Raw genomic sequence first — 25,728 nt, forward strand, 5'->3', positions numbered from 1 at the left:
TCATTGCAAGTCCTCTCTCAGAGTTTTCTTTTAAATCTCCCATAGTCAAAACAAAAAGGTATAAGTTAGAGAGGAGAAAAAAAGGATGAGATGTTCTTTATTGGAAGAACAAGTAGTTGGCAGCAAAGGGAAAACAGATAAATAAAATAGATAAAACTGAAAACCCACAAATCAGATTACAAGACAATATTCTGCTGACATTTAAATAAAGTAATCCCCTGGCTACAATTTAACTGCTGCCTTTTTGCCTATAATCCCAGATTTCTCTTGTTTGAGGCTGGACACAATTTTTATTTCTCTGTGTACTTAGAGCTTCACATGGACCCAGCATTATTTACTACTTACTTGTGCTTGCTTGCATACTTTAAAAGGCTGAAGTGTTTCTTGGTAGAAAAGCTGATGATAAGCTTGTAGGTCAAACCAAAAGTACACACAGTTCTTCCACAACTGCAGATGGAAAAAGAACATAAACAAGGATCAACCAATTATTAAAGCTCTACAAAGCTCTAATTTCAAATATAAATCATTGGTTAGTTCCTTGATGTTTCCATAAATCAGGTTCAATATATGATAGTTTTAATCATTTATCACAAACTGGCAATATGCAAAATATTTATTGGTATTGTCATTGGGACATTATATTTTTTTGCATGTATGCCTCTCACATAATTAGTCATTAAAATAGTAAGTGTTCTAGTTAAAGAGTAACCACACATTTCTGGCATACAACCAAAATCTGAAGGTATTTTGATAGGAGCAAATGTATATTATAGCAGAACCAAACATTATTCTAATAATTGAGCCAGTGAAATAATTTTGCCTTTACTCATTATAATTTGTAGAATTATTAAAAAGTAAAGGATTGAGGGCTGGGGCTGTAGCTCAGTGGTAGAACGCTTGCCTAGCATGTGTGACTCCCTGGGTTCGATACTCAGCACCACATAAATATAAATAAAATAAAGGTCCATCAACAACTAAAAAAATTTTTTTAATTAAAGGATTGATAGAAATCCACTCTAAAATATATTACACTGAGATGAAATTATATAAGAATAAACCAGTGTTAGTAATGCAAGCCAATCTTGGTCTATCTGTATTTTACTTTTCTTTGTAATCTTAGTAGAGTAGTAAACCAAAGAGAATTATTATTGAAATGTTTAAATGTTTACTAAATATAAAATATTGACTTTCTTACCAGAGATGGGAATTTTACCATCAAATATATTTATTTGAGCACTGAATTGTTTTAATTCCACTTATTTTTAAATGGAGCAAAATTATAAAATTTTAAATAATTCTTTTCTACCTTGTTTCCTGAATCCTCACAGAATTTAGTAAAGAAAAATCCAGCTCTGTTTTCTACATACAAAGATTGCAACAAATTTTCCATGTCGTATCCTCCTAGGGCATCAATATTTGCTATGGTTTTAACCTAGATAACAAAACAGAAATCTATCATCCACCCAAAAGCATTGTAATGTTTAATAGCATTGTACAAGTGGGTTTCCTAAGATCTCCCCGCTTGTCATTTTCCCACTGTACTATGTTATTTTGTTTTGTACTATACACGTCATTAATGCAGTCTGTTTGCATATGATTCATTTATGAAGCCAACTATAGCAGCAAAATTCATTCTTTTATAAGCCAATCTGATTTCAAACTTGATATCTTAAGTGACTGCCCAACCTCAATTGTTCGAATTTTTCAGGCATAGTGATGGCATTTGAGAAGTCTTCCAAATCTCTGTTGGTGGCCTCTTCTCTCCTACTTATTTACTGTTATTTTAGCCTTGAGGTGCTGCTATTATAGCTACAAGAGGATATAAAAAGAACTATCTTCAAGGCCTCTCAGTGCTGCTCATTATCTGTCCTCAGGGAGTCCCTCTTTGGACAGTGCCACTCCGCATAGGTCATGGCCTACAGAGTGTAAAAGGCAATATAAGTTCTCATAAAACTCTGCTGTTTATGGCTTCTCTGCCAACAATGCTAGCAACACTAATGCCATCCTTGAAACATGGAGAGCTATTTCTCCAAACACAAGAGTGACTCCAGAATATGAGAGGGCATATGCTATTTGCATGAACTCTGTTATTTGTTCTGTGGAACTCAGATTTCTTTACAATCTTAAGTGGAGTGTGAAAAAAATTTAGGGTTTAATTAAGGCTTTTGCTCTCTATTGTATTGTCTCTCTACCTTTTCAACTGCCTGCCAAACAAATTCCAAGATAAGAATTTGATGTTTTATGATGTTTAACTATTAGCATTCCAAACTAAAAAAATAATTACTTTAGTAGGAAAAACAATCCTAATAAGAAAAAAGGAGAACTATTTGCTGAAAATAGAATAAAGTTACACAAAATTACAGCTAAGTGTTGAGACTATATTGGGGCTTCTAAAGTTTCTACTTAAAGTATAATACTTATGAAATCTTCATCTAGAACAGGTGCATTAAATCCATGTCGTAAAGGTAGCTGTACTCTGGGAACACTGTGCCTTTTAAAATTTTTATATTTCCATGGGGCTGAGATTGTGGCTCAGCAGTAGAGCGTTCGCCTAGCAAGCGCAAAACCCTGGGTTCGATCCTCAGCACCACATAAAGAAAATAAATAAATAAAATAAAGGTACTGTGTTCAACTACAACTAAAAAATAAATATTAAAAAAATTTATATTTCCAAAACCGAACTTCAAATATTATTTAATCAACACTTAAGAATTTAAAAATACTAAAGGGTGTTATTTTGTGTCTGAGGTGTCATCATACCCAAACCAGAACAAATAGTTTTTATAATAAGTGAAACATGAAACTTACTTACAAAAGGAAACATAGAGGACAGGAGAATTTTTGTGTAAAAATCCTTTGTCAAGGAAAAAATAAAATGTGTTGCTTAGTAGAGAAAAATATGGTGAATCAATAAAAAATTTTCTAACATCAAGGGATACTGACCAATGAGAGTGAAAGAAATTATCCAGTCCTCAAAATACGTACCTTAGGTTCTTCTGTATAAGCAAATCTTGTATCCAGCTGGGGCTTCAGACATTCAGAAATGTCAGTAAAAGATGTTAAACGAATAACTTTGCTGCTTTCTGATATGTGCATTGACCTAAATTATTGGGATCAGAACCAATTGATCAACAAATTTTGTGCACAATTGGTATATATGGCACCAAAGAACTTCCTCAAAATGATAGAGAATCTGTGAAAAAGATATAACTAACATCATACTTAATAGTGAAAGGTTGAATGCTTTTCCCTAAAATTGGGAACAAGGCAAGGATGTCTGTTGTTCTGCTTCTATTGAGCACTGTACTGGAGGGTCTAGCTAAGGCAATTAGAGAAGAAAAATAAATAACAGGTATCCTGATTAAAAGAAAAAAATTAAACCTATATTCATTTTCAGATAATATGCAAAATCCATTAAAAATCTACTGGAATAAGTTCAATAAGGTCACAGGATACAAGATAAATATACAAAAATATAAATAAACAAATTGTATTCTGTAGACTAGCAATGAAAAATCCAAAAATGAAATTAAGAAAACATTTCCAGGGGCTGGGGTTGTGGCTCAGTGGTAGAGAGCTTGCCTAGCATGTGTGAGGCCCTGGGTTCGATCCTTAGCACCACATAAAGATAGATAAATAAAATTAAAGGTTAAAGATACTGTATCCATCTGCAACTACAAAAAAAATATTTAAAAAAGAAAAGGAAAACATTTCCATTTGCAACAGTCTCAAAAAAAGAAAAACCCCACAAAAATATTTAGGAACAGCTTTAACAGAAACATTCTCCCCTAAATGTAGTAACTTTATTACTCTGACTCACTCAAATCATTATACCCCCAATTTGTTTAAAGCCGCATTCTTTTTTTAATATTTATTTTTTTAGGTGTAGATATACCCAAATTTTTAAAAAGGGTAATCTATGGAATATTATATAGCAATTAAAGAAAAATGCTGTAGATACTGGCAACAACTTGGATAGATCTCAAGGGAATTAAGAGTAAAAAAAATCAATCTCAAAGGTTGCATTCTTCACAATCCCATTTATATAACATTCTTGAAGTGACAAAATTATAGAGTTGGAGAACAGCTTAGTGGTTGTCAGTGGCTCGAGGAAGGGGAAGGAAGGCAAGTGATTGTAAGTATTAAATGGTAGTCCAAGAGATCCTTGTGATAGAACTGTTTTGTATCTAAAGTGGTGACAGTCACATGAAAATTCACCTGTGTTAAACTGTACAGAACTAAACACACACACACACACACACACACACACACACACACACACATACACACACTACATGTATATAAAACTAATGAAATTTAATAAGGTAGCTGGGTTATATAAATATCAATTTCCTGGACCTGATATTGTACTCTAAATACACAAAACGATACCACTGGGGGACATTGAGTGAAAGATGTATGGACTTTATATCATTTCACACAACTAAATATGAATCACAGTTAATTCAAAATAAAAAAGTTAAAAGTAGAGTGATCTATAATAATTGGTTCATCTTTACCTTTGAAATATTCTTCTACCTGCTATCATTTGGTTTTTGACTCTTGGAATTTATCTTACAAAAACCTTTTCAATAACTCTGTCATTCACAAATAAAAATGTATACTTTCTGCCATTAACTTGACTTCTTTGATTTAACATTCTTTTAAAATTCTTCCTTCCCTTGGCTTCTATGATCACCTTTTTAAATATGTTCATTTCACATCTCTCAGACTTTTTTGGCCCTCTATTCTGATTTTGTATTCTCTGCCTTTATTGGAAAATTTGATAACTTAGTTCTTCTCCTTCTATAATACTCTTTCTCTCTCCTGATCATCCCTCCATGCCCACACTTCAACTGCTTCATAAAGTATAATGCTTCCCAAATCTATTTATAGTTGATCTCTTCCCTGGACTCCAGACCTATATTTTGGACAAGTATCCCAATGTGTATCTTAATGTAGTTTTAATTTTTATGGAGATATACTTTATACTTTCAACACAAAATTTGTGTTGGCAAGGATGTGGAAAAATAAGAACCCAACATGGTTTTATCTCATTCTTCAAGAGAACCCTATGCTCTATATTAATTCATTCAACAAATACTAGAACACATACTATGTGTCAGATACTGTACTCAACACCAGAGCATTCACCTAGGCAGTGACCCTAACCAAACTCATCTGCCTCCTCCAACCCTGTTTTTTCTCTTTCTGAACAGAAATTCACAGAAGTTAATGTAAAAAAATCTTTAAATATATGAAAAAAGCTCAAATTCAGTAAAAGTAATAAACGCAATTTCAAAAACCTATCTGAATATAAAAGTTAATGGTATGGTAAAAAAAGGCACTCTCATGCATGCCTTGGGGAATATAAACAAACTGTAACAATACTTCAGAAAGACAACTTGGTAATATCTATAAAAATTTAAAAAGCATGTGAACTTTGACCCAATTCTATTTATAGGAATTTATCCTACAGATATACATTTATATGTGAAATATAGCAAATGTACAAGAATAGCCATTGTCATATTGTCTGCAACAGCAAAAAATATTGAAAATAGCCTTGTCCTTCAATAGAATATAAACACAATATTTTATAAAATGAATGATAGACATAAGAGGAAACAAGATAAGAACAAGAAACAAAATAGATAATGGTACATCTATTGCTATAGTACATTTACTGCTATTTTAAAACTTCTAAGATACATTAATAGAAAAAAAAATAAACAAATTAGAGTATAAGTGTAGAGCATGCCATTTTTTTTCAGTGTTTTGTATAAAACCTAGAGCCTCATAGTCTACCCCTGAACTCTACCACCATCCCTACTATTTTTGAACTATGTGTATTTTTCCATGTATAAAAAACAATTTAATTTTAATAAGTGACACAAAAAATATCCAGTTGATTTCTAGTACACAGAGAATAATCTCAAATTCCTTAATGTGACAGATAAGAAATTCCACATTCTGAACCTCATTTATCTTTTTAGCCTCTCTCCAGCTGTTTCATGTAACACTGTATATCCTAGTCATAACAATGTAGTTTCCAAAATTCCTATTTTCTGTGAAACACATGCCTTTATATATTTTCACTTGTTTCATCACCTGAGAAATTAGCTTAATGCCTTCATGGATATACAATAAAAATCAACTAATCTAATGCAAGCAAAGTATCAACAACATAAAAACTGCCTGGTACAGTGGCACATGCCAGTAATCCCAGTGGCTCAGGCAGCTGAGGCAGGGGGTTTGAAAATTCAAAGCCATCCTCAGCAAATTAGCAAGGCCCTAAGCAACTTAGCAAGAACCTGTCTCTAAATAAAAATATAAAAAGGGCTGGGAATGTGGCTCAGTGATTAAACGCCCCTAGGTTCAATCCCTGGTACGAAACAAAACAAACAAATAAAAAACTTCATTAATTGCTACTTTTGGAAATGACAGACAAGGTGATTTGACCAACTCTCACTCTAAGGACAACTAGAAAAGCTGAATAAAATATAAAAATAAAATTGTTTGAAGGCATCTGAGAGCTAATAATGCAGTCGAGAATTACCGGGCCAAAACCCAGAGGATAAAAACTCACAGAGGTGACTTTGTCATTGGAGAATGCTTTTTCCTGAGGATTTGCTGATAAGTAAGAGCATCTAATCAATTTAGTAACATGTCTGAGAGAGTCCAGAGCATTGATAAGCTTTACATACATTTTGTTGGGAATTTGAAGGGTTGTATCCTAGCAGCAAGGGTATACCAGAGGTAAACTAATACTAGTATACTAGAGCTAAATTATGCTGCAGAATAATTTTGAGACAATTTTTGCCTCAGAAAAAAATGCCCATAATTGGATTAAGATAATGCCTAGATTACTATTGCCTGAGTAATCTGGTAAAAACAAGGAGAAAAAAAAAAAACAACTTCTGGAAAATATAATGTGAAACTTAAGGCTCAAAACAAATCCTCAGATAAATTTTCAAATAAAAGGTATAGCATAAAATAAACAAAAATATGACATAAAAGCAGGCAAGTCAACAAGAATAAAAAAACAACCAAAAATAGAACAATAGAAAGAGTCACAGGAGTTCCAGATATTAAAATACCAGACACAGACTTAAACAAACTATGATTCAGGAAATAAAATAGAAGACTGAGAATTTTAGCAGAGAACTGAAAAATATCAAATATGGCATAAAATAACTATAAAAGAATAAAATAAAAATTATAAAAATAAAAAAATGAAATTAGGAACTCAAAAGATTTAGACACCATTAAAGAGAGAAACAATGAACTGGAAGACTAATATCTGGAATAAAGTAGGATGAGACAATAGGATGGTATAGAGGAGATAGGGCTTTAGGGGATAGATTGAAAAGGTCTAACTTACATTTAATCAGAATCCCAGCATGAGAGGAGAGAAAGAGTGGGATAGAAGTAATATGACAACAGGTTATAGGTAAGAATTTTCCAAAACTACATGGTAAAGGCTTCAAAGCCACAGGTCTAATTACCCAGAATTGGCTACATAAAAGAAAATCCATACCTAAATATATCAGAGCAAAATGGCAAAATAATAATAATAAATAAAATGCAATAATAACAATAAACAATAATAAATATGAATAAATAAATAATAATAAATAAAGCTAACAGATTGTCCCATTGGAAACAAAGAATGATAAAAAGAGTAAATATGTAAACAAAACTAAATGAATAAAACAATATTTACTATATTAAAGAATTATTCTTCAGAAGAATACTAAATAGCCTGATAGCTTATATTTCAATAGAAGCTCTAAAAACTAGAAGACAACAAAATAATATCTTTAATATGCTGAAAGAAACTAAATACCAATGTAAAATTCTATGCCCTGAAAAAAAAATATTTAAGAATAAAAATGAATACAAAACTCAGAATCTTAAAAATGTTCTGCTAGACAAAAGAAGCCACAAAAGGTCACAAATCACAAGATTTAATTTATATGAAATGTCCACAAGAGACAAATCTATAAATATAGAAAGTGGTTGCTGGATATGTATTAGAAACTGGAAGAAGGGGAATGTGGAGTAACTACTAATGGTTATGGGATTTCTTTTAGGTGTGAAGAAAATTTGAGAATTATATACTGATGATGAATATACAACTTTGGGACCATACTAAAAATCATAAATTGTACACTTAAATATGATTTAAATGGTAAATTTGATGCTACGTGAGTTTTATTTCAATAATAAGAGAAATAAATTAGTGAACAAAGAATTATTTAAAGTTAATATAAAAAAGAATGAAAGTGAAGTAAAAATTATGAAACTAAGAATTATTCAAAGTTAATACCAAAGAGTATTTGGTATTAACTTTGAATAATACCAAAGAGCAATAATCTAGGGCTGGGGTTGTAGCTCAGTGGTAGAGTGCTTTCCTAGCATATGTGGGGCACTTGGTTCAATCCTCAGCACTATTATAAATACATAAATAAATAAATTAAATGAAGGTCCATTGAAACTAAAAAAAATTTTTTAAAAAAGACCAATAATCCCATTGGAAATAAAGAACAATAAAAAAGGTAAGTATGTTAACAAGCCTAAATTGATAAAATAATATGCTATATTAAACAATGACAATATTGGAAAGTCTTATGAGTTCTTAAATTTGAGAAATATAAATTATTGAATAGGATAGAAGGCAATCTTCTCTGGGAAGTCCTTATTGTACAGCTCATGACAGGTCAGAGATTGGAGGTAGCATCTCTTTAAAATTACTAACATATGGATTTAGATAATTAATTTAGAGTCTATATATTAAGTATAAACATTTAATACATATCAACTGAAATATAAGAACTCACATAAAATCAATGTACTGGTTTTCAGTTTCTACTTAATTTTTAAATTCTTCAAAATCTTACCATTGTATGAAAGCACTTGATACACAAAAAATTTCACCTACCCTTTCTCAATCCCATCATCCTTTGAAGAAACTAGATACAAAGATTCATTCTTCAAAGGCTTCTGAGTTGCTGTTTTTACTCTAGGTAATTTCTTGGCAGATTTAGGAAGTTGTAATAAACTGAAGTCCTCTTTCTAAAAGTGGTAAGATAATGAACAAAATCAAAAGTGAGCAAAATGGGAAAAAAAAGGAGAGAATAAAACATCATTCTGTACACAGACCTCAAATTTCTTTTGATCACTAGAGGACTTTTCTTTCACTGTACATCCTACCATGTTTCTTACTAAAATGGAAATTTTCTCCTTCCCCAATTCCCAGTTTTATACAACCCGCAGAGTGAAATGCCATTACAAGTTAGATTTAAGGAAAGAAAAGAATAGCCAAAAAAATTGTATGTCCTGACTCTACTGCTGTGAAAGTAGAATCTGCTGAAGGAAGCAACTGACAGGAACTTTTTTTGTTCTATATTGAATATGTTTGGGGTGGAGGATATTGCATGGCAGGAAAATAAAACAAAGATACCCTTTGGCCCTGGAGAAGAAACATGCATCTTAATAGCACTTCCATTTTCGGACATTTTATTTTTATGGTTATTGTTCCCATTCTTAAAGTTCTTTATGATAGCTGGGTGCAGATGGTGCACACCTATAATCCCAGTTACTAGGGAGGCTGAGGCAGAAGGATCACAAGTTCTAGGACTGCCTGGGCATTTTAGCAAGACCCTGTCTCAAAAAAACAAAAAAATGAAAAAGGATGAGGATTTAGCTTAGTGGTAGAGCACCCCTGGGTTTAATCCCCAGTGACACACACATACACTCTCTCACTTTCTCTCTCTCTCTCTCTCTCTCTCTCTCTCTCTCTCTCTCACACACACACACACACACACACACACACACACACACACACGTGTGCGCGCTTTATGGTAAAAGTTAACAATTTAAATCTAGAATATAAATAACTAAATGGAGGAAAAAGAAACAACTGAGTATAGGGTACACATAGGCATACCATTATGTACCACTTAAAAACTGTCTATGAAGATGACGACACACACAGAAGACTATTGATGATGTTAAAAGAAATAATCAATATAAAAGTAGAAATGCACTAAAATGAAAAATCCATAAGATGAGAAAATAAATAATAATTACATAGAAGGAGGTAATATCAGAAATGATTTGTCTCCTATTTCCAAATTTATAGTAGTTTTATTATTTTTATAATTTGAAAAACAAACAAACTTTTCTAATGTGTCAACTTCTATTAGATTACTATGTATAATCCAAACAGGATTATATTTGTGATATTTTATATCCAGAACTATAAAGTGTATATATACTCTACATACCTAACAACTACTAATAATTTTTAAGAATTCTACAAGCAAAATTAGTTGCCTGAGTGTGTTCTACATATAGATTCCTAGATATCAGGGCTCCTAATCTCCTTTAGTAATCCAGAACACAGCATGACATTAATCAACAAACACTCAATAAAAGAAAGGCCCCATAGGAAGTTGAGCTTAAGTAAGAGTGGTCCACTTTATGCTTTAAATATAGCCCTTACTGCTCTGCCACTGCAACTTATTTTTAAAACGGACAAGTAGCTTTTTCCGTTCCTCCCTAATCTCTCCCCTACTCTAATCTCTGGGGAAATAGGACTACCTTTCTTCCCCAGGTAAGCAGATGTATCTGTCCTTGAGTACACAATCCCCACAGGAAGGAAGTAATCCAGACTTTGGGGAGGACAATTAAAAGTAAATTACCACTCCAACAGAGAACACATGGAAGGTAGCTTTTGAATCATCTCTTTAAAGCCCCCCGGTTCTTCCTGATGGGCAGAATCACAGCCTTTGGGACTGGAGTCCCCTGTGTTTCTCCCTTGCTAGCAAAGCAAAAAACCTTTTTTCCTTTTTCCCAAAACTGTGCCTTTGTTACTAGATTAGCAATGGGAACAAAGACCAAGCTTTCAGTGATACTTACAGTTAAACATAGAAAAGTAATCGAATTTATAGAAAAAGAAAATAGAAGTGTGGTTTCCAGGAGGGGAGGGAGAGTAGGGGGCATTGTTTCCAATGGGTGTACAGCCAGACTTGCAAGATGCAAAGTCTGGCACTCTGTTCCACAAAGGTGGACAGCCACGACTCGCAAACTGTACACTTAAACATAGCAGAGATGATGTCATGCCATGTGCTTTTTACCATACACAACGCACACACGAATTATAGTGTATCATACAGAGAGAAGCCCAAGTTAAGAGTTTTTGAGCTTGCTGGCTTGGGTGGAAGCTAGAAAAGGGATAGGGGTGGGCGGGGTGGGAACACCAACAAGAGGGCAAGTAGAATTGAGGAAGAAGGTGGAGGAAGAAACTGTACCATGACTCTGATGGTGGTTATACATTGTACACATTTGTCAAGGTTCACAGAACTATACACTGAAAAGGGCATCTTTTATTGTATAGGAATTATATCTTAATTTTTGAATGGGAAAAAAATGGCACTGAGTGCTTTCTACCAAGGAGAGAGCATGAGATCAGAAAGCACTGTCCAGCTACAAAGTATCCAGGACAACAGATGGTGCTAATTCTCTAGAAGCCAAAGGCAACAGAGGAGAATCCATGTTTCTACCACTTTTTCACACAAGCTAATCTCTCTCCCTTCCTTTGGCAGTGTTCACTTATTCAAGGTCCTTTTCTTAACCACATCTTATTTTTTCTTTCCTCAGTACCTCTCCATTTGAAGTTGTTGTTTATGCAAATGTGTGTATGCTCTCAGTGATATGTTCCCTGAAGTCTGCCCCCAAGATGTGTGCTCACCTAGTGACTGGGTCGCTGAGTCACATGGCGAACCAGCAGGAGTAATCAGTGGAGTGGCATACAGTATAGCCACAATACGCAAGGGAAGCCAGGACGAAGTCAAAACAATGGATGAGCAAATACTTGTGCACTAAAGACACACTAACTCCCAGTGTGGTCCCCCCAGAGCAGCCTCATGAGAGGCAGCTGTTTAGAAATGAAAGCCTTGGGCCCACCCCAGAGCTACTGAACCCTGATCTCTGTTGGAGACCAGGAATCTGTTTGAACAAGGTCTTTGGTGATGCTTAGTGTGCCAAAGCTTGAGAACCAACAGCCAGTAGCTGTGCTTCCCATACAAATCACCTGGGAATCTTATAAAAAGGCAGGTTCTAAACCATGGCCCTAGTATTCAAGGGGGGTTGAGAACCCTCAAAAGCAGCTCCCTGATTTTTCAGTGACCCTGATGCATTCCAGATCAATTAAATCAGAATTTCTGAAAGTAGGATTCAGGCATTGGTATGTTTTAAAATTTCTCCATGGACAGAAGAATTGTAATGTCTCTCTAGCTCTAAAACACTATTTGTAGCAGTAAAACATTCAAAACCTCATTATACATCTTCCTGCCTTTAAAAATAAGATATCCTGAATATAAAGAAGAGGCTGTGTATAGTCAATGGCAATCAACATTCTGCAATACCTCTAAAGCCAACTAAGATTAATTAGGCTTCTTATTATTGAAATGAAGGTATAATTATTGCTTCTCTGTGCCAAAATACAAAGGACTATTTATTCATTCTATTTAAAGTCAGTTAATTTTTCTTCTCTTTTCAGATTTTCTCCTTATCTTCTATATATGCAGATAGACCCAATACTTTTATTTTTATGTGATGTTGAGGATTGAACTCAGTGCCTCACACGTGCTAAGCACTCTACCACTGAGTCACAGCCCCAGCCCTCCCTTTATCTTTTTATGCTGTCTTATATTTCCTCAGATGATGGAAACTCACTCACTACCTGTAATTCTGCTGTTGCAACTTCCCATTCATTCTTTCAATTTATATTTACTAACCAGTAATTACATGTCAGGCCCTGTTTTCCGGCACTAGGGACAAACAGGTAACAAAGAAAAATCCCTTATATTCTATAGGAGGTAAAATACAGTAAACAAACAGATCACATGGTCATAAGCACAAAAAAGCAAAATAAGCAGGATGAAGGATACACACACAGATAGATGGATGTGTATGGTATTCTACATAAGTGTGCATACAGAAGAGTCATGGATTAAGTGATATTTGAGCAGACATCTAAAGGAGATGGGGGAGGCCATGTGGACATTTGGAAGACAAGTGCTTCAAGCAAAGAGAACAGTAGGTGCAAAGCCCGAGGATTTTACATGCTGTATCAAAGAGAGAAAAAAAAAAAAAAAGGACCAGTGTGGTTAGGGTAGAGTAAGTTGGAGAAGAGGATAGGAAACAGGGTCATCAGGAAGGCAGGGGCCTATATAGCTACATAAAGACTGAATTTTATTCGAATGGGAGAGGAGACCAATGGAGAGTTTGAGCATATGAGTGACATAATCATACATTTTAAAATGATCACTTTTGCTGCTTTGTAGGCTACAGATTGTAGATTTTCCCATTTCCTAACTGTGGCAGCATGTCCATTGGGACTCATCACCACTCCGATAAAGCATGTGATAAAACCAATAGGAGGATCAGTGTACAACACTCAAACATGAATATTTAACTGTAACCAGCAGAAACCAAAGAATAGACTGGACACCCTACCTGGACCTCAGTTATCTGTGGAATGCAAGATTTAGGTCTTAATGGCAAGAGGGTTGCCATTTGTGGAAAAGGATCAATATCTTTCCTTGGTTTCTCTTGACGGAGGTGCCAGAATTTCAGTTCAGCTGTAGCATGTTTTGTTGAGGGTGAATGAGTAACACAAAATCTTGGTGCCCTGTTTATTGGAAAAACAAATTTAAGATTAGAGATATTAAGATTAAATTAGACAATAAGCCTCAAAAACAAAAGCCTACAAATAATCTTTAATCAACAATCAATCTTAGTATTTTCTAATAACTTCTATTCTTCTGCTCCCTAGCCTTAAAAAATATTTTCTATATGTCAACTGCCTGTGATTCTATTTGCTCATATAAAAAGGCAATTGTGCAAGAAAATAACATAAAATAATCTAAGTTATTATCTGCTTGATAAGAAAAAGAAACATGCATTGATGAAGGAAGATTTTAAAAAACATATTTTCTAGTAAAATAAAAAAACGTACTGTGATAATTTTAAAGCAGTTTAGTATTTATAGTACCAATAAAAAATTGGTAGAATGGGGCATTAACATTTTTAGACATTATAAACATTTTTTGTAATGCTCAGATATGCTACTAAAGTGGGTTATTATTCAAGCTATCTATTTGTAAGTCTTAAATTTGAAGATAGGAATTAATCTAACAACAATTTATATAATTGAAAGACCAATTCTACTGCAAGAAACTTAGGAAGAAGAATGTCTGGCACAATGTCAAGGCCACACTTAATTGGTTGGATATCCTGGTACTCAGTCTGTGGGTTAACTATTGTACACGAGGTTAACTCCAGCTGTCAAGGCCTGTGGCTAATTGGTTCTTGGACCAGGTTTTCCCCCAGATGCCACAGCCCAAGGACTAATTTTTATTCCATATTGCAGGACCTGGCAGAAAATTACTTCCCTTTATGATAGGAAGAAGGTAGATATCTTCTCAGTGAGAACAAAACAAGAGTGGAGGAGAATCCACAGTCCAAAAGTAGCTTAGAGTCAGTAAGCATCCCATGTAATCTCTGTGGTCATGGTCATTCTATCCTACATTTCAGAAGCTTTCTTTAGCACACTTGGAGATATCCAAAATTACTTCCTTTCACATGTCAATCAGTAAGTGGGAATATCCAGAAATGCCATATCAAATACATCACACATCTGATGGCCAGGAAATGTAGGTGCCTCAATTTTATGATTCATATCATTAAAGTATCTTGATTTGACTCCATAAATCCTTACTGCCCTTACCATTATAATTTTACACTCATTTCATTCACATAGCATTAATCTTTGATTAGCCATTATGTGAATTCATCCAATAATAAGGGCCATTTCGCAGTGAGTCCGAAACTAGTACTGTACTATTTTTGATGCTGCCATTGTATAAGTTCTTGTGTACATTTGTACACACCTTAATTCTCAAGTTCTTGTGAGTGGGAGAAATCTATTTATAGTGTATGTATGTGTGTATGAGTACTACTCAGAAATACAAAGCAACAAACTCTTGATACATACAACTTAGATATATCTCAAGACAATTGCATGAGTTTTTAAAAGCTAATGGCAAAAGATTACATATAATTTTATTTACTAGTGGTTTCCAGGAGTTAGGGATAAGGGGAGAGACAGAGGGTATGGGGTGGTTATAAGAGGGCACTACAAAGAAAGCTTGTGATATCCTAACTGTTCTGTATCTTGATTGTGCTGGCACATGCATAGATATACAAAGTGATAAAGTGATAAAGGAACTAAATACATACACAAATGAGTACATGTAGAACTGGTAATATGTAGAAAAGATGGACATATCCTATCAATATTAATCTCTTCACTGTGATATTGTACTATAATTATGCAAGATGTTACCATTGGGAGAAACTGGATAAAATTTCCATGTGAATATACAATCATCTCAAAACAAAAAATATACAATTATCTCAAAACAAAAAGTGTAATTAATAAAGGAAAGCCTCCCCGTAGAGGTAATGTTTTATTAAGTTGGATCGTGTGTGCATATGTACCCACTATAGTATAATTTATACCTTTCTGTATGTCTTAAAATATCAAAGAATAAATTTTCTGAAGAAAAGAACAGAACATTACATATAGAAAAGTACAAAGCATGTACATAATCTAGAATACTTAGGTGGGAGATGATGTCAGAGAAGTTGACAAGGAACAAATCATGATTACCTGATTTACTATTTTTTTTTTTTTTTGGTACCTGGGATTGAACTCAGGGGCACTCAATCACTGAGTCACATCCTCAGCCCTATTTTGTATTTTATTTAGAGACGAGATCTCACTGCACCTCACCATTGCTGAGGCTGGCTTTGAACTCGTGAGTCTCCTGTCTTAGCCTCCAGAGCCGCTGGCTTGTGCCACCGCGCCCCTCCTGATTTGCTAATTTTAAAAAATATCTGAATTTTTCTTTGGGGAAAATCAGTGAGATTTAAAGCAGAGAAATGACGCAATCAGATCCAACAGTTACAATGGACACCATGCTGATCCTCAAACAGCACACATTTTAATCTATACTGTGTCTGTTCGCTTTTCCTTGCTACCAGTCCTTTGAGTATCAGGTGAAATGTGCCCTCTTCTCTGTGCTAAGCAGGGACCACGTGGTGTGCATTCACCATATTTCCTATTATTTAATTTCACCTGTCCGTTCCTCTCACTGGACCATGACCCCTACCTAGTTGAACAGGTTTTTATCCTTTATCCTTGGCAAGCACTTGGCTTCAAGGAAATGTTCAAAAAATGTTCATTGAGATGATAAAACTGTAACATTAGTTTTATGTACACACACACATACACACACACACACACACACACACACATCAATTTTATGGGATACTGATCATAAAAGAGTAAGGTATAGAAGGATGTGCTCACAAAGTTAAAATAAAACTTAAGTCCAATCTCATTATGGATTTAGTCACCCAAATATTCCAATTACTTAAAAGTTAAGTATTTTTAAGAGGGTTAAAGATTAATAATGTTATTTTAAATTTCCATGAATTATAGGCCAATCTGACAAAAGGCATAACTCATAAAATAGCCTAAGAAAAGTGAAAGTAAAAAACTTCAATTCACATTATTTTTCTTACCAATACAGAAGTAAAGGTTTTAAAACCTCAGACTGAATATTTTTTAAATGTTCTTCAGTCCAGTGAGATCCATCTAACAGTTTAAATTTTGATAAGATTTCTGCAGAAAGGTAGCAATCTCCGCTGCTCACTAGATAGCATTTTTTCATCTTCTCAAGATGTCTGAAATAAAACACATACCTACATATACACACATATTGACACAATATTCTATTAACCAAATGTAAGTGTTTCAGACAAATAATGGACTATCTCAAAACCAATATAGAAATACCACACATTATTTTATGGTGATAAAAATATTTCTCACAGTTATGGGAATAACAGAAGGGCATCTGTGGGAGGCTGAATGGTTTTGCAAAGCTGTCCACATCCTGATCCCCAGAATTTGTTAATTTGTTACCTTACATGGTAAAAGAGACTTTACAGATGTATTTAGATGAGGACTTTAAAGAGATTATTTTGGATTACCAGTCCCAATGTAATGACAAGAGTCCTTTAAAAGAGGGAAGAAGGAGAGACAGTCATAAAGATGTGAGGACAAATAGACAGGTCAGGGGCAAGATGCCATGCTGATGGTTTTGAAGATGGAGGAAGAGGCCACAAACTCAGGAATGGAGGTGGCCTTTATAATTGGAAAAGGCAAAGAAATGGATCTCCCCTTCCCCACCCAGAGCCTTCAGACCTCCAGAACTGTAAGAGAATAAGTAAAATTTAGTTGCTTTAGGCCACAAAATTTAGGTAATTTTTTTGTGGCAATAAGTGAAACAGTATTAATCCTGAAAAACCTATGTAGGTTACTTGCATGTAACTTCCCTGATATGTCTTGAAAAGTGATAATGACCTTCACTCCATAATCAGTCAGGTCACACTCCATAACCAATCATGGTGCCCCAGCTCTTACAACTATAAGTTCTTTAATCATTAAAATAACTAGAATAATCCTATCATTCAGCATATACTCAGTCGAATCTTAATAGGAATTGCAATCTACTGTAGATAATCTGCTTCAGAGAAGATCAGGAAACTACAGTCAAGATAAGGACTTTCCTAAAATAGTGTCCTCTTAAAATTCTCAGACTTCCGGTAACCTACAATATATGGAGCTAACCTGAACCCCATTAGATCTCCAGAAGGCTTTCCGGTGGAGAGACTCATTCAGATATCCAGCTACTTGGAATCAGAGCTAAGTTCATGCAGTCTGTTAACCAAGGAGTTTTTGCTAGGAACAGGCCCTTACACTGGCATGAATAGCTCTACTATGCAAGTGTGCTTAAACAACTGATAAGTTTTTTGTCTAAAACATTTAACATCATTGGAATGTTATAAAAACTTAAGTAGAAAATTTTAGAGTAGTTCTAGAATTTATGGGATGAAACATTATGCAAACCCAAATCATTTCTATATTAGTACCTAAAAGCTATGAAAACAGAAAATTTGTGAAATCAAAATGTAGTATTATTATAAAAGAATTTTATCATTATTCTTTCCTCTAGAAGCGTAAGCTACATTTTTATATTTATTTCGGTCTTTCTACTTGTCTTAAATAACCCAAATATTCTAGAATTTGTTTTTGAAACTATTGAAAAATAAAAAATAGAAATACCTTTGATGTCTTCCAGGGTCCTTTAGAACTTTCAACCTTTCAATATCCATCCATAGCCACAAATACTTTTCCCCTAATGTGCCTTTCATAAATTTCTTAAATCTTTCAAACTCCTTTCTATTGCCAATGTCATAAGTTCTATGAGACATACACCAGTCAGCCCTGCTCTCGGGTCCAATGCTCTCACTCGTTGAACTTAAACTTGTTTTTTCTAATATCTCTTCCGACTTTTTTTCCTTTTCAGTTTGAACTGGTTCAGCTAAAACATTCTTGCCAAAGAAAGGATAAAAAGTATCAGGAAATGACACTTGATCTACTTTGTCGAAATCTATATAGTCTGGGCTTTCTGTGAGAGGCTGGCCAGTAATTTGCTGAGTGGCTGCTCTTAAAACAGAGTATATAAACAAGTTTAAAAATTCTTCACACGTTGAGAAGTGCAATGTCAACTTTTCATTAGCCGAATCCCGTTGCTTCTCAAGGTATACTCTCAGAAGAGCATGAGAGGGAGTATCTTTTAGAGATACAGACCCTTCCTCCTCTTCTTCAAATTCAGTGATTTTAGAGAGGCTTTTTTTGGTCCTGGGGTGAACGCCATCATCAAAGATAAAACTCTCTGTATTAAATGATAAAGTGTAGTTAAGTTAGATATGAGACAAAATTGATATTGTTACACAGATGTTATAGAGCCTTCGTGGCAAATGACTTTATCACAGGGATGAGCACATGGACCAGTATTTTCAGAAGGATTCTGAAGCCACATTTGGAACCAGTAGGGGAAAAAACTGCCAACAGTTGCCTTCCTTGTCTTCCTTGAACATGGCAAGGGAGGCAGATGGACTAAATATTTGATACTCCTAACAGAAAATATTCAAAAAGACATTGTATGCTTTTAAAATTTAATATTTCAGACTGATATAGAATGACAAACATAAAGACCAAATCTATTAGAAAAGTAGAAAGATGTATATTAAATAATTATATGTGCATGTTGTGTAACAAAGGAAAATTAGCTGCCATAGATGATGAGACCACAGATGATCAGACAAAAACTGGAATCATTAATTCTTTAAAATTCACTGTTTTAGAAAAAAGATTCAAATCCTAACATTCTTACAAACTATCATTAAAGTTACAAAAGAACAAGGCACTTATGAAGGCTTACAAGTGAATTATTTTTACACTCTTTCTAAAGACATGGTATTTAGCTCCCATTTTTCTCTCAGAAATCAGTGAATATCCATCCAATGGCAGCACTATATTTCACATCGTCAGTATAGCCACAGACCAGGTTGTCATCTGTACCCACCCTTGATTAATATTTTCTTAGTTACTAGATTTCAAATCGCAATACACTAGAAATATTTCACTTTAATTTTTATTGAAAAAAAAATACCTATATACACTGCATTTTCCTACCTGATATCACAGATTTTGTAAAACTTCCAGGAGTTTCTGGGCTAAATCCCACAGAGCGGGAGGGAGCATATGACGCAGACATCTCTGCTCACCATCCTCCTATGGACCTTGTTTTTCATATTTACTCTCTATACTTTCCAATATTATATTTTAGCATTTTGAAGAAATAGCAAGAAACCCATAAATCCAATATTAAGGAGGTTATGTTCCTCTTTACCTAGACCTAGATTCAATTCTAGAGAATCCAGATTTATCTTCTCCTAAAGTTGCACATACCTTTCAGAAGGTTTAGAGTTAATACACCCTTACAGTTATTAACTGTTTAAGTGAATTCCTGAACTCTTTTCCTGAATCACATCTAGATTTTTTTCCTCTAATAATATTATAGCCAATAACTTCCATTTCTAGAAGTTTCCTTTTTTTTATAGTTGTTTTTGTGGAACGTTTGTCTCACCCACAAAAGCACCTATTAAAAGCAGTAGAAATTTATTTGCTTTTTGAGGGAAAAAATTTGTCTGAACTTAAAAAACAGAAGGGAAACTCAATTTCTATAAATGACTTCACTTTTAAGAAGACAGAACTATTGTACCCACTTTGTTGCAAAGGCTTAATAATAAGAACGTTTGAACTGTGATAGGAAATAAAGACAAGATAAACATTTATCAACTGCAGATTAGGTGCCAAGCATGAGGGCAGGCATTTTCTATACATTTAGCACGTATCATTAGTCTAATCTTATAGATGAGAAAAACAAGAAGTGGAATAAATCATAAAAAATTCACACAACAAATAAGTATTCGAGTTGGGTTTTTTTAAACCCTCCCCTTTCACCATCCCAACTTGCTTCTCAAGAAGCAAGAGGAAGTGAAGAAGAGGCATGGGCGGTGTGGATAATGTTTTCTCTTCAGTCCCAAGTCCTATAAGACTAGAACAAACAACAAACAAAGAGAAGCGCTGAGTCAATCTTGTCCTTTTCTGCTTACCAGTAATGGGTGAAATCGCTGGAGATTTAGTTGTGCTGTGGGTTATACAACAGGGTAATGAAAAGGTACATACAGTTTCCTGACTTTGCTTTGCTAGTGTAAACCAATCTTTTGTTTGAGTGAAGGAAGCCTAGGAAAAAATTTAACATAAGATTAACAGTAATCCTCCAATTGCCAAATCATTAAATAATATTCAATTTGTGAAGTACAATATGTAATGGAAAAATTACTCTATGAAAAAAAGAAAAATTGTACCAAAATGCATTAAGCAAGAGAATAACTTCAATCCATATATTTTTTTTTCATATCACATAATCAAAGGGAAAAATGAGCACAATACCATCAAATTCTCCTCCACACTTACTCTCAGGCTATTGCTGACTAAAGCTGGACATAAAACCCTCCTTTCTGGATTTACTACATCCTTTGATGTATCTTTTGCTACCTCTTCTCATTTACAACCTTTCCAATTATTTCATGCTCTCAGTTCTGCCTGACCTGGCTCAATGTTTTTATCAGCTCCTCCTCAATGGGATAGACCTCTACTCTTAGCACCCTGGCAACCTCTCCAAGCTTAGCTGCCCCCTTTGCCTAAAACTCCATTTTTACAACTTTGCTTGGATTGGATGCTTCCTGCAGACTGATTGATTCCTGACTCCAATTGCTCCTTGGTCAGTTCTTCCTTTGCTTTGTGTATCCCAAGCCAGCTGGCCCAATTCCCAAGCTGATTTGTAACTTCTAGAACCCCAGCCCGTAAGAAACTCCTATCCCAGCTTTCCTGGGAAAATTCCTCTGGCTGCCTCTCTCTCAGAAATGTCATCTCCTATTTTTTTCCTAGATAATCTAAGTTGTTTAACAGGAACAGAGAAGGGAGTGTCCTGCATTCCTCTCATTTCTCCTTTCCTCAATTGTCAGCTGGTGGGCACTTAGCCTAGCACTCACAGAAGAGGCAGGGCTCAAATGAAAGACAGTGTCCCCTGTCTATTATACAGAATTAGCAGGACAAGTCAGGCCACACAATGAGACTAAAGCAAGAGAGAAAATGGAGAAGTGCCTCTGCATAGCCACTACGGTCTTGGGGGGAAGGCTCCTTGTGCATGAAAGCTTTGAAAGACTAAGAAGTCACCTTTGTTCCCTCTTTTCTTTAAAACCAGGTCATTTAATATTAATTATATGTTGCTCAATATTTACTTATAGAGCTACTATGCTTCTAAGCAGTATCTTAAGTACAGAGAGGAGGCCAAAAATTGAAGCTCAAGACATTGAGGGAGAATAATATACCAATGTCCCTTCTATTTCAACTGCATAAAAAGGATAAGAGAGTAGAGGACAGGGGAGAAAGAAATCATCAGTTAGTCATCAGTTAATTATTCCACTTGACACTTTTAAGAGGGGCCAATTGTATTTAGATGCTGTAACTAAAGGCTCAAAGAAATATTGCCAATTATCATGAAGATTAATTCATATTTATAGTCATTTAAATAATTTGAGTCAAAAAATTATGAATCCTCAAAGTTCAAAGGCTATGAAAAATTATGTGATGTAGTTAAAATATTAATCAAGTGAACAGAAATGAGTTTTTTAAATCTCAGGAAACAGCAAAAGTAAACTAGCTTGGATTTTTACTTCCTATATTTGATTAATTTCACATAAAAGGAGTCAGGACTTAGTCTCCTGGATTGATCTTCCCTTTGCAAGTTTATTGGCCTCAACTATCAGTCCATATTTTATGACATTCATGACATTTCTGTAATATATAAATTAAGAAAAAAATGCTTAAAAATAAGTATAAGAGAGAAGAAAATATACCTTTAGTACATCACTAAGCATTATCGAGTAGAAATAATGGAACTGGTATAATTTTAAGCATTCTTGATAAAGATTACTGATAGAAATGCCCCAATGATAAAATTAACTAGAAGATACACATGGGGAAAAAAGTTCAAATACCATAAGTCTATCCATTCCAACACAGACAAAAAAGAGGTTTCCTTTTATCTGGCATCTTTAATCAATAGGAAGTGCCTGTCTAAAAAAAAAAAAAAAAAAAAAAAAAAAAAAAAAAAAAAAAACTGTATTGAAAAGAATTTGGAGTCAAGTCCTAGCTCAGCAGAAAAAGTGCCACAATTGATTAGCAATGTCTGTCCTGAATGAGCACTAAGAAAGCAACAGCACATGGAGCACATATTTGCCATTCCTGATTTTGTATAGAATTGTTTATCAGAAGCATATTCCCTGAAATAAGATCTGATTAAAATTAGAGGCTAAATGCTGCAATGATCCAAAAGGACATTTGATTCTAGGTTATGTCTCTTCCAATGCATTCATATAGTTCCACATTTCTAAAATCATGGAGGATAAATTTTTATCTCATAGCAGTTAAAAAATAATGCATTTTACCACTAAGGGATTATAGCAATACAGGGGTGAGAAGATCCAATTCATCATCTTTTTGTGCAAAAGCTAACTGAATCCAAATAACAATTTTGGAATGAACAATTAAATCAGGGGTAATGCACGTTATGCTTGCTTCCTGGGTGACACTGAGATGTTCTTTAGTCTTGCTTTTGTTACTTCAGATGTGAAAGGATACCTTAATCTAACTGTATTTTAAGTGAAAGAATAAATAAAAAAAATGAATTCACATAAATCCCCAAGAACTATTGTTAAGTATGCTTTAAATGGGGTTACATTTTTTTTTTTTTGGTGGGAGGGGTGGGGGTGGCTAGGGGTACTGGAGATTGAACCCAGGAGCACTTTACCACTGAGATATAACCCACTCTTTTTATTTTTCGTTTTGAGATAGAGTCTCACTAAGTTGCTGAGGCTAAGCTCAAACTTATGATCCTCAGGCTCCTAAATTGCTAGGATTATAGGTGTGTGCCATTGAGCCTGGCTTTAAAAGCTTTTGAAATAATCTTCTCTGCTTAAGTAGTACAAATGACATACATACCTATGAAACAAAAAGTTTCACTGAAGTTCTATCATGAAAAATCACTAATACTTTTACCTCGCCAAGAGAAATGTAGAACTTTTTCAGAACCAGGAGATCTTCTTCTTCATCATGAGGAGGCGGCGGAGTAGGCAGTTTTCTCATGATCCAAGGAGAAGTATCTCCACCAAGTGTGAAAGTCATACCTGACTGGCTCCATCTTACTTGTGAGACTAACTTGGCTAACCTGAAATGCAGAAATCATGAATTTTGAAATAAGTTTCAAATATGGTAGAATTCAGGAAAAAGAAACCACTAAAATTTCATTTTACGTATTTTATCCTCGTATCTCTGCAGGATGATTCTCTTAAGCTCTGCTAAAACCAATGGCTTATTTATCAAACCACTCATTACTTAATATTTTTCTATTCTAATTTATTTTATTTTAAAAATTGTTGTTCTAAGCAAAAGTCAATTTTTAGTATAATTTCAGAATGCTTAGGTATTTACAGTTTAAAAGTCAGGGAACATAAAGGAAAATCTTGGCCCTGTATTGACATGCTATCTTTTATTTCTTTTTTCTTTTTTTTTTTTTTTTGTTCCAGGGATTAAACTCAGGGGTACTCAACCACTGAGCCACATCCCCAGTTCAATTTTGTATTTTTATTTAGATAGGGCCTCACTGATTTGCTTAGTGCCTCACTTTTTGCTGAGACTGGCTTTGAGCTCATGATCCTCCTATCTCAGCTTCCTGAGCCGCTGGGATTATAGGCGTGCGCCACTGTGCCTGGCTGACATGCTATCTTTTTAATGTCACACTAACATTCATTTGTAAGCACCCACACATAAATACCATTATCACCATAGATAATTTTAAAAGTATAATGATCAAAGAAGTATAATTAAAGTACATTGGTTAAGTGATATTTCTGTGAAATCTCTTTGGAAAAGTTAAGCAATTTTTGTCAGTGGTCTCTCACTTATTCTATAGCGGGTGGATCCAACTCCATTGGAGTCAAAGGCATACCATTTAAGTAAGAAATCACAGAAAAAAATGACTTTAGTTTAAAAAGTAGGCATTTAAAAACAGGTATACTAACAATAATAGGTATAAGAAACTCTAATACCTGTATTCAAAGTAGCAATCACTTTCTAGAAATGCTGGAAGTCTTTGTTTTTTGATCCACTTAATACCTTGTTCACGATTGAGACACTATTAGGAGAAAGTGAAAAAACAGTGTCAAAGAAAGTCACCTTTTAGGACAACTGAGGCCTAATCTTGAGAGCAATACTGATCTCCTGCTGTCACTAGGCACTCCACTCCTACCTCTCTGTACAAGAGAGAGCAATGACCCTGAGTCACAAATGTGAGGCAAATTCTTGCGTACAGTACCTCTTTCATTCTCTCAAAAACCCTGTATCAACTATTATCTCCATTTTATAAATTAACTAGTTATAAATTAACCAGGAAAGTTAAGTAACTTATAATCATAAACAAATCCAGGCCTGGTGGCATACACCTGTAATCCCAGTGACCTGGCCAAGGCAGGAGAATCTCAAGTTCAAGGCGTCAGTAATTTAGCGAGACCTTATCTCAAAATAATATAAAAAAGGGTAGGGATATAGCTCAGTGGCAGAGTGCCCCCTGGGTTCAATCCCCAGTACTACTATTACTACTACTACTACTAACAATAATAATAATAATAATAGTAGTAGTAGCAGTAGTAGCAATTATCATCATTATCAGAAACAGAAAAGAACCACCAAGGAAACAATAAAGGCCACTGTAGTGTAAAATTTTTTTTTGTTGTTAAATATTAAACATTCCCAGGCACTTTCCTAGAGATACCAAGGCTGTATTGTAGTGCCACAGTGCAGGATTCTGTGGGTGCCCACATACGCACCCAACTCAGGAGATGTTTCCACAGAGCATGTCCTGCACTCTCTGACCTAAAGCATGACTAGCTAGGTTGTGGAAAGGAAGAGGGGACAAGTTTATATATTAGACCACAGGATGCCATCTGAGGGATAAAAGGAGGAAGGCTGGAGGAGCAGGCTGGGGCCTGACTGTGAATAGTCTTAATTAACATTAAAGAGTTTAGATTTTACCTTGAGGTTGTGAAGGCAAT

General features: G+C 34.6%; 1 protein-coding gene across 1 annotated transcript in view; it reads right to left on the reverse strand.

Annotated features, from left to right (window-relative positions):
* Positions 1–25,728, reverse strand: part of Rgs22 (regulator of G protein signaling 22) — a 114,191-nt gene that overhangs the window by 78,174 nt on the left and 10,289 nt on the right. The window contains exons 3-12 of the mRNA XM_077105565.1: positions 24,727–24,812; positions 23,678–23,846; positions 20,668–20,797; positions 18,269–18,881; positions 16,663–16,824; positions 13,528–13,702; positions 8,945–9,078; positions 2,986–3,100; positions 1,307–1,432; positions 346–447 (exon numbers count right to left, since the gene is read on the reverse strand). Coding sequence (XP_076961680.1) covers positions 346–447; positions 1,307–1,432; positions 2,986–3,100; positions 8,945–9,078; positions 13,528–13,702; positions 16,663–16,824; positions 18,269–18,881; positions 20,668–20,797; positions 23,678–23,846; positions 24,727–24,812 — 1,812 coding nt within the window. The remainder of the gene's footprint in view (positions 1–345; positions 448–1,306; positions 1,433–2,985; positions 3,101–8,944; positions 9,079–13,527; positions 13,703–16,662; positions 16,825–18,268; positions 18,882–20,667; positions 20,798–23,677; positions 23,847–24,726; positions 24,813–25,728) is intronic.

The sequence above is a fragment of the Callospermophilus lateralis genome, chromosome 16 (assembly GCF_048772815.1).
Source record: "Callospermophilus lateralis isolate mCalLat2 chromosome 16, mCalLat2.hap1, whole genome shotgun sequence".
NCBI lineage: Eukaryota > Metazoa > Chordata > Mammalia > Rodentia > Sciuridae > Callospermophilus > Callospermophilus lateralis.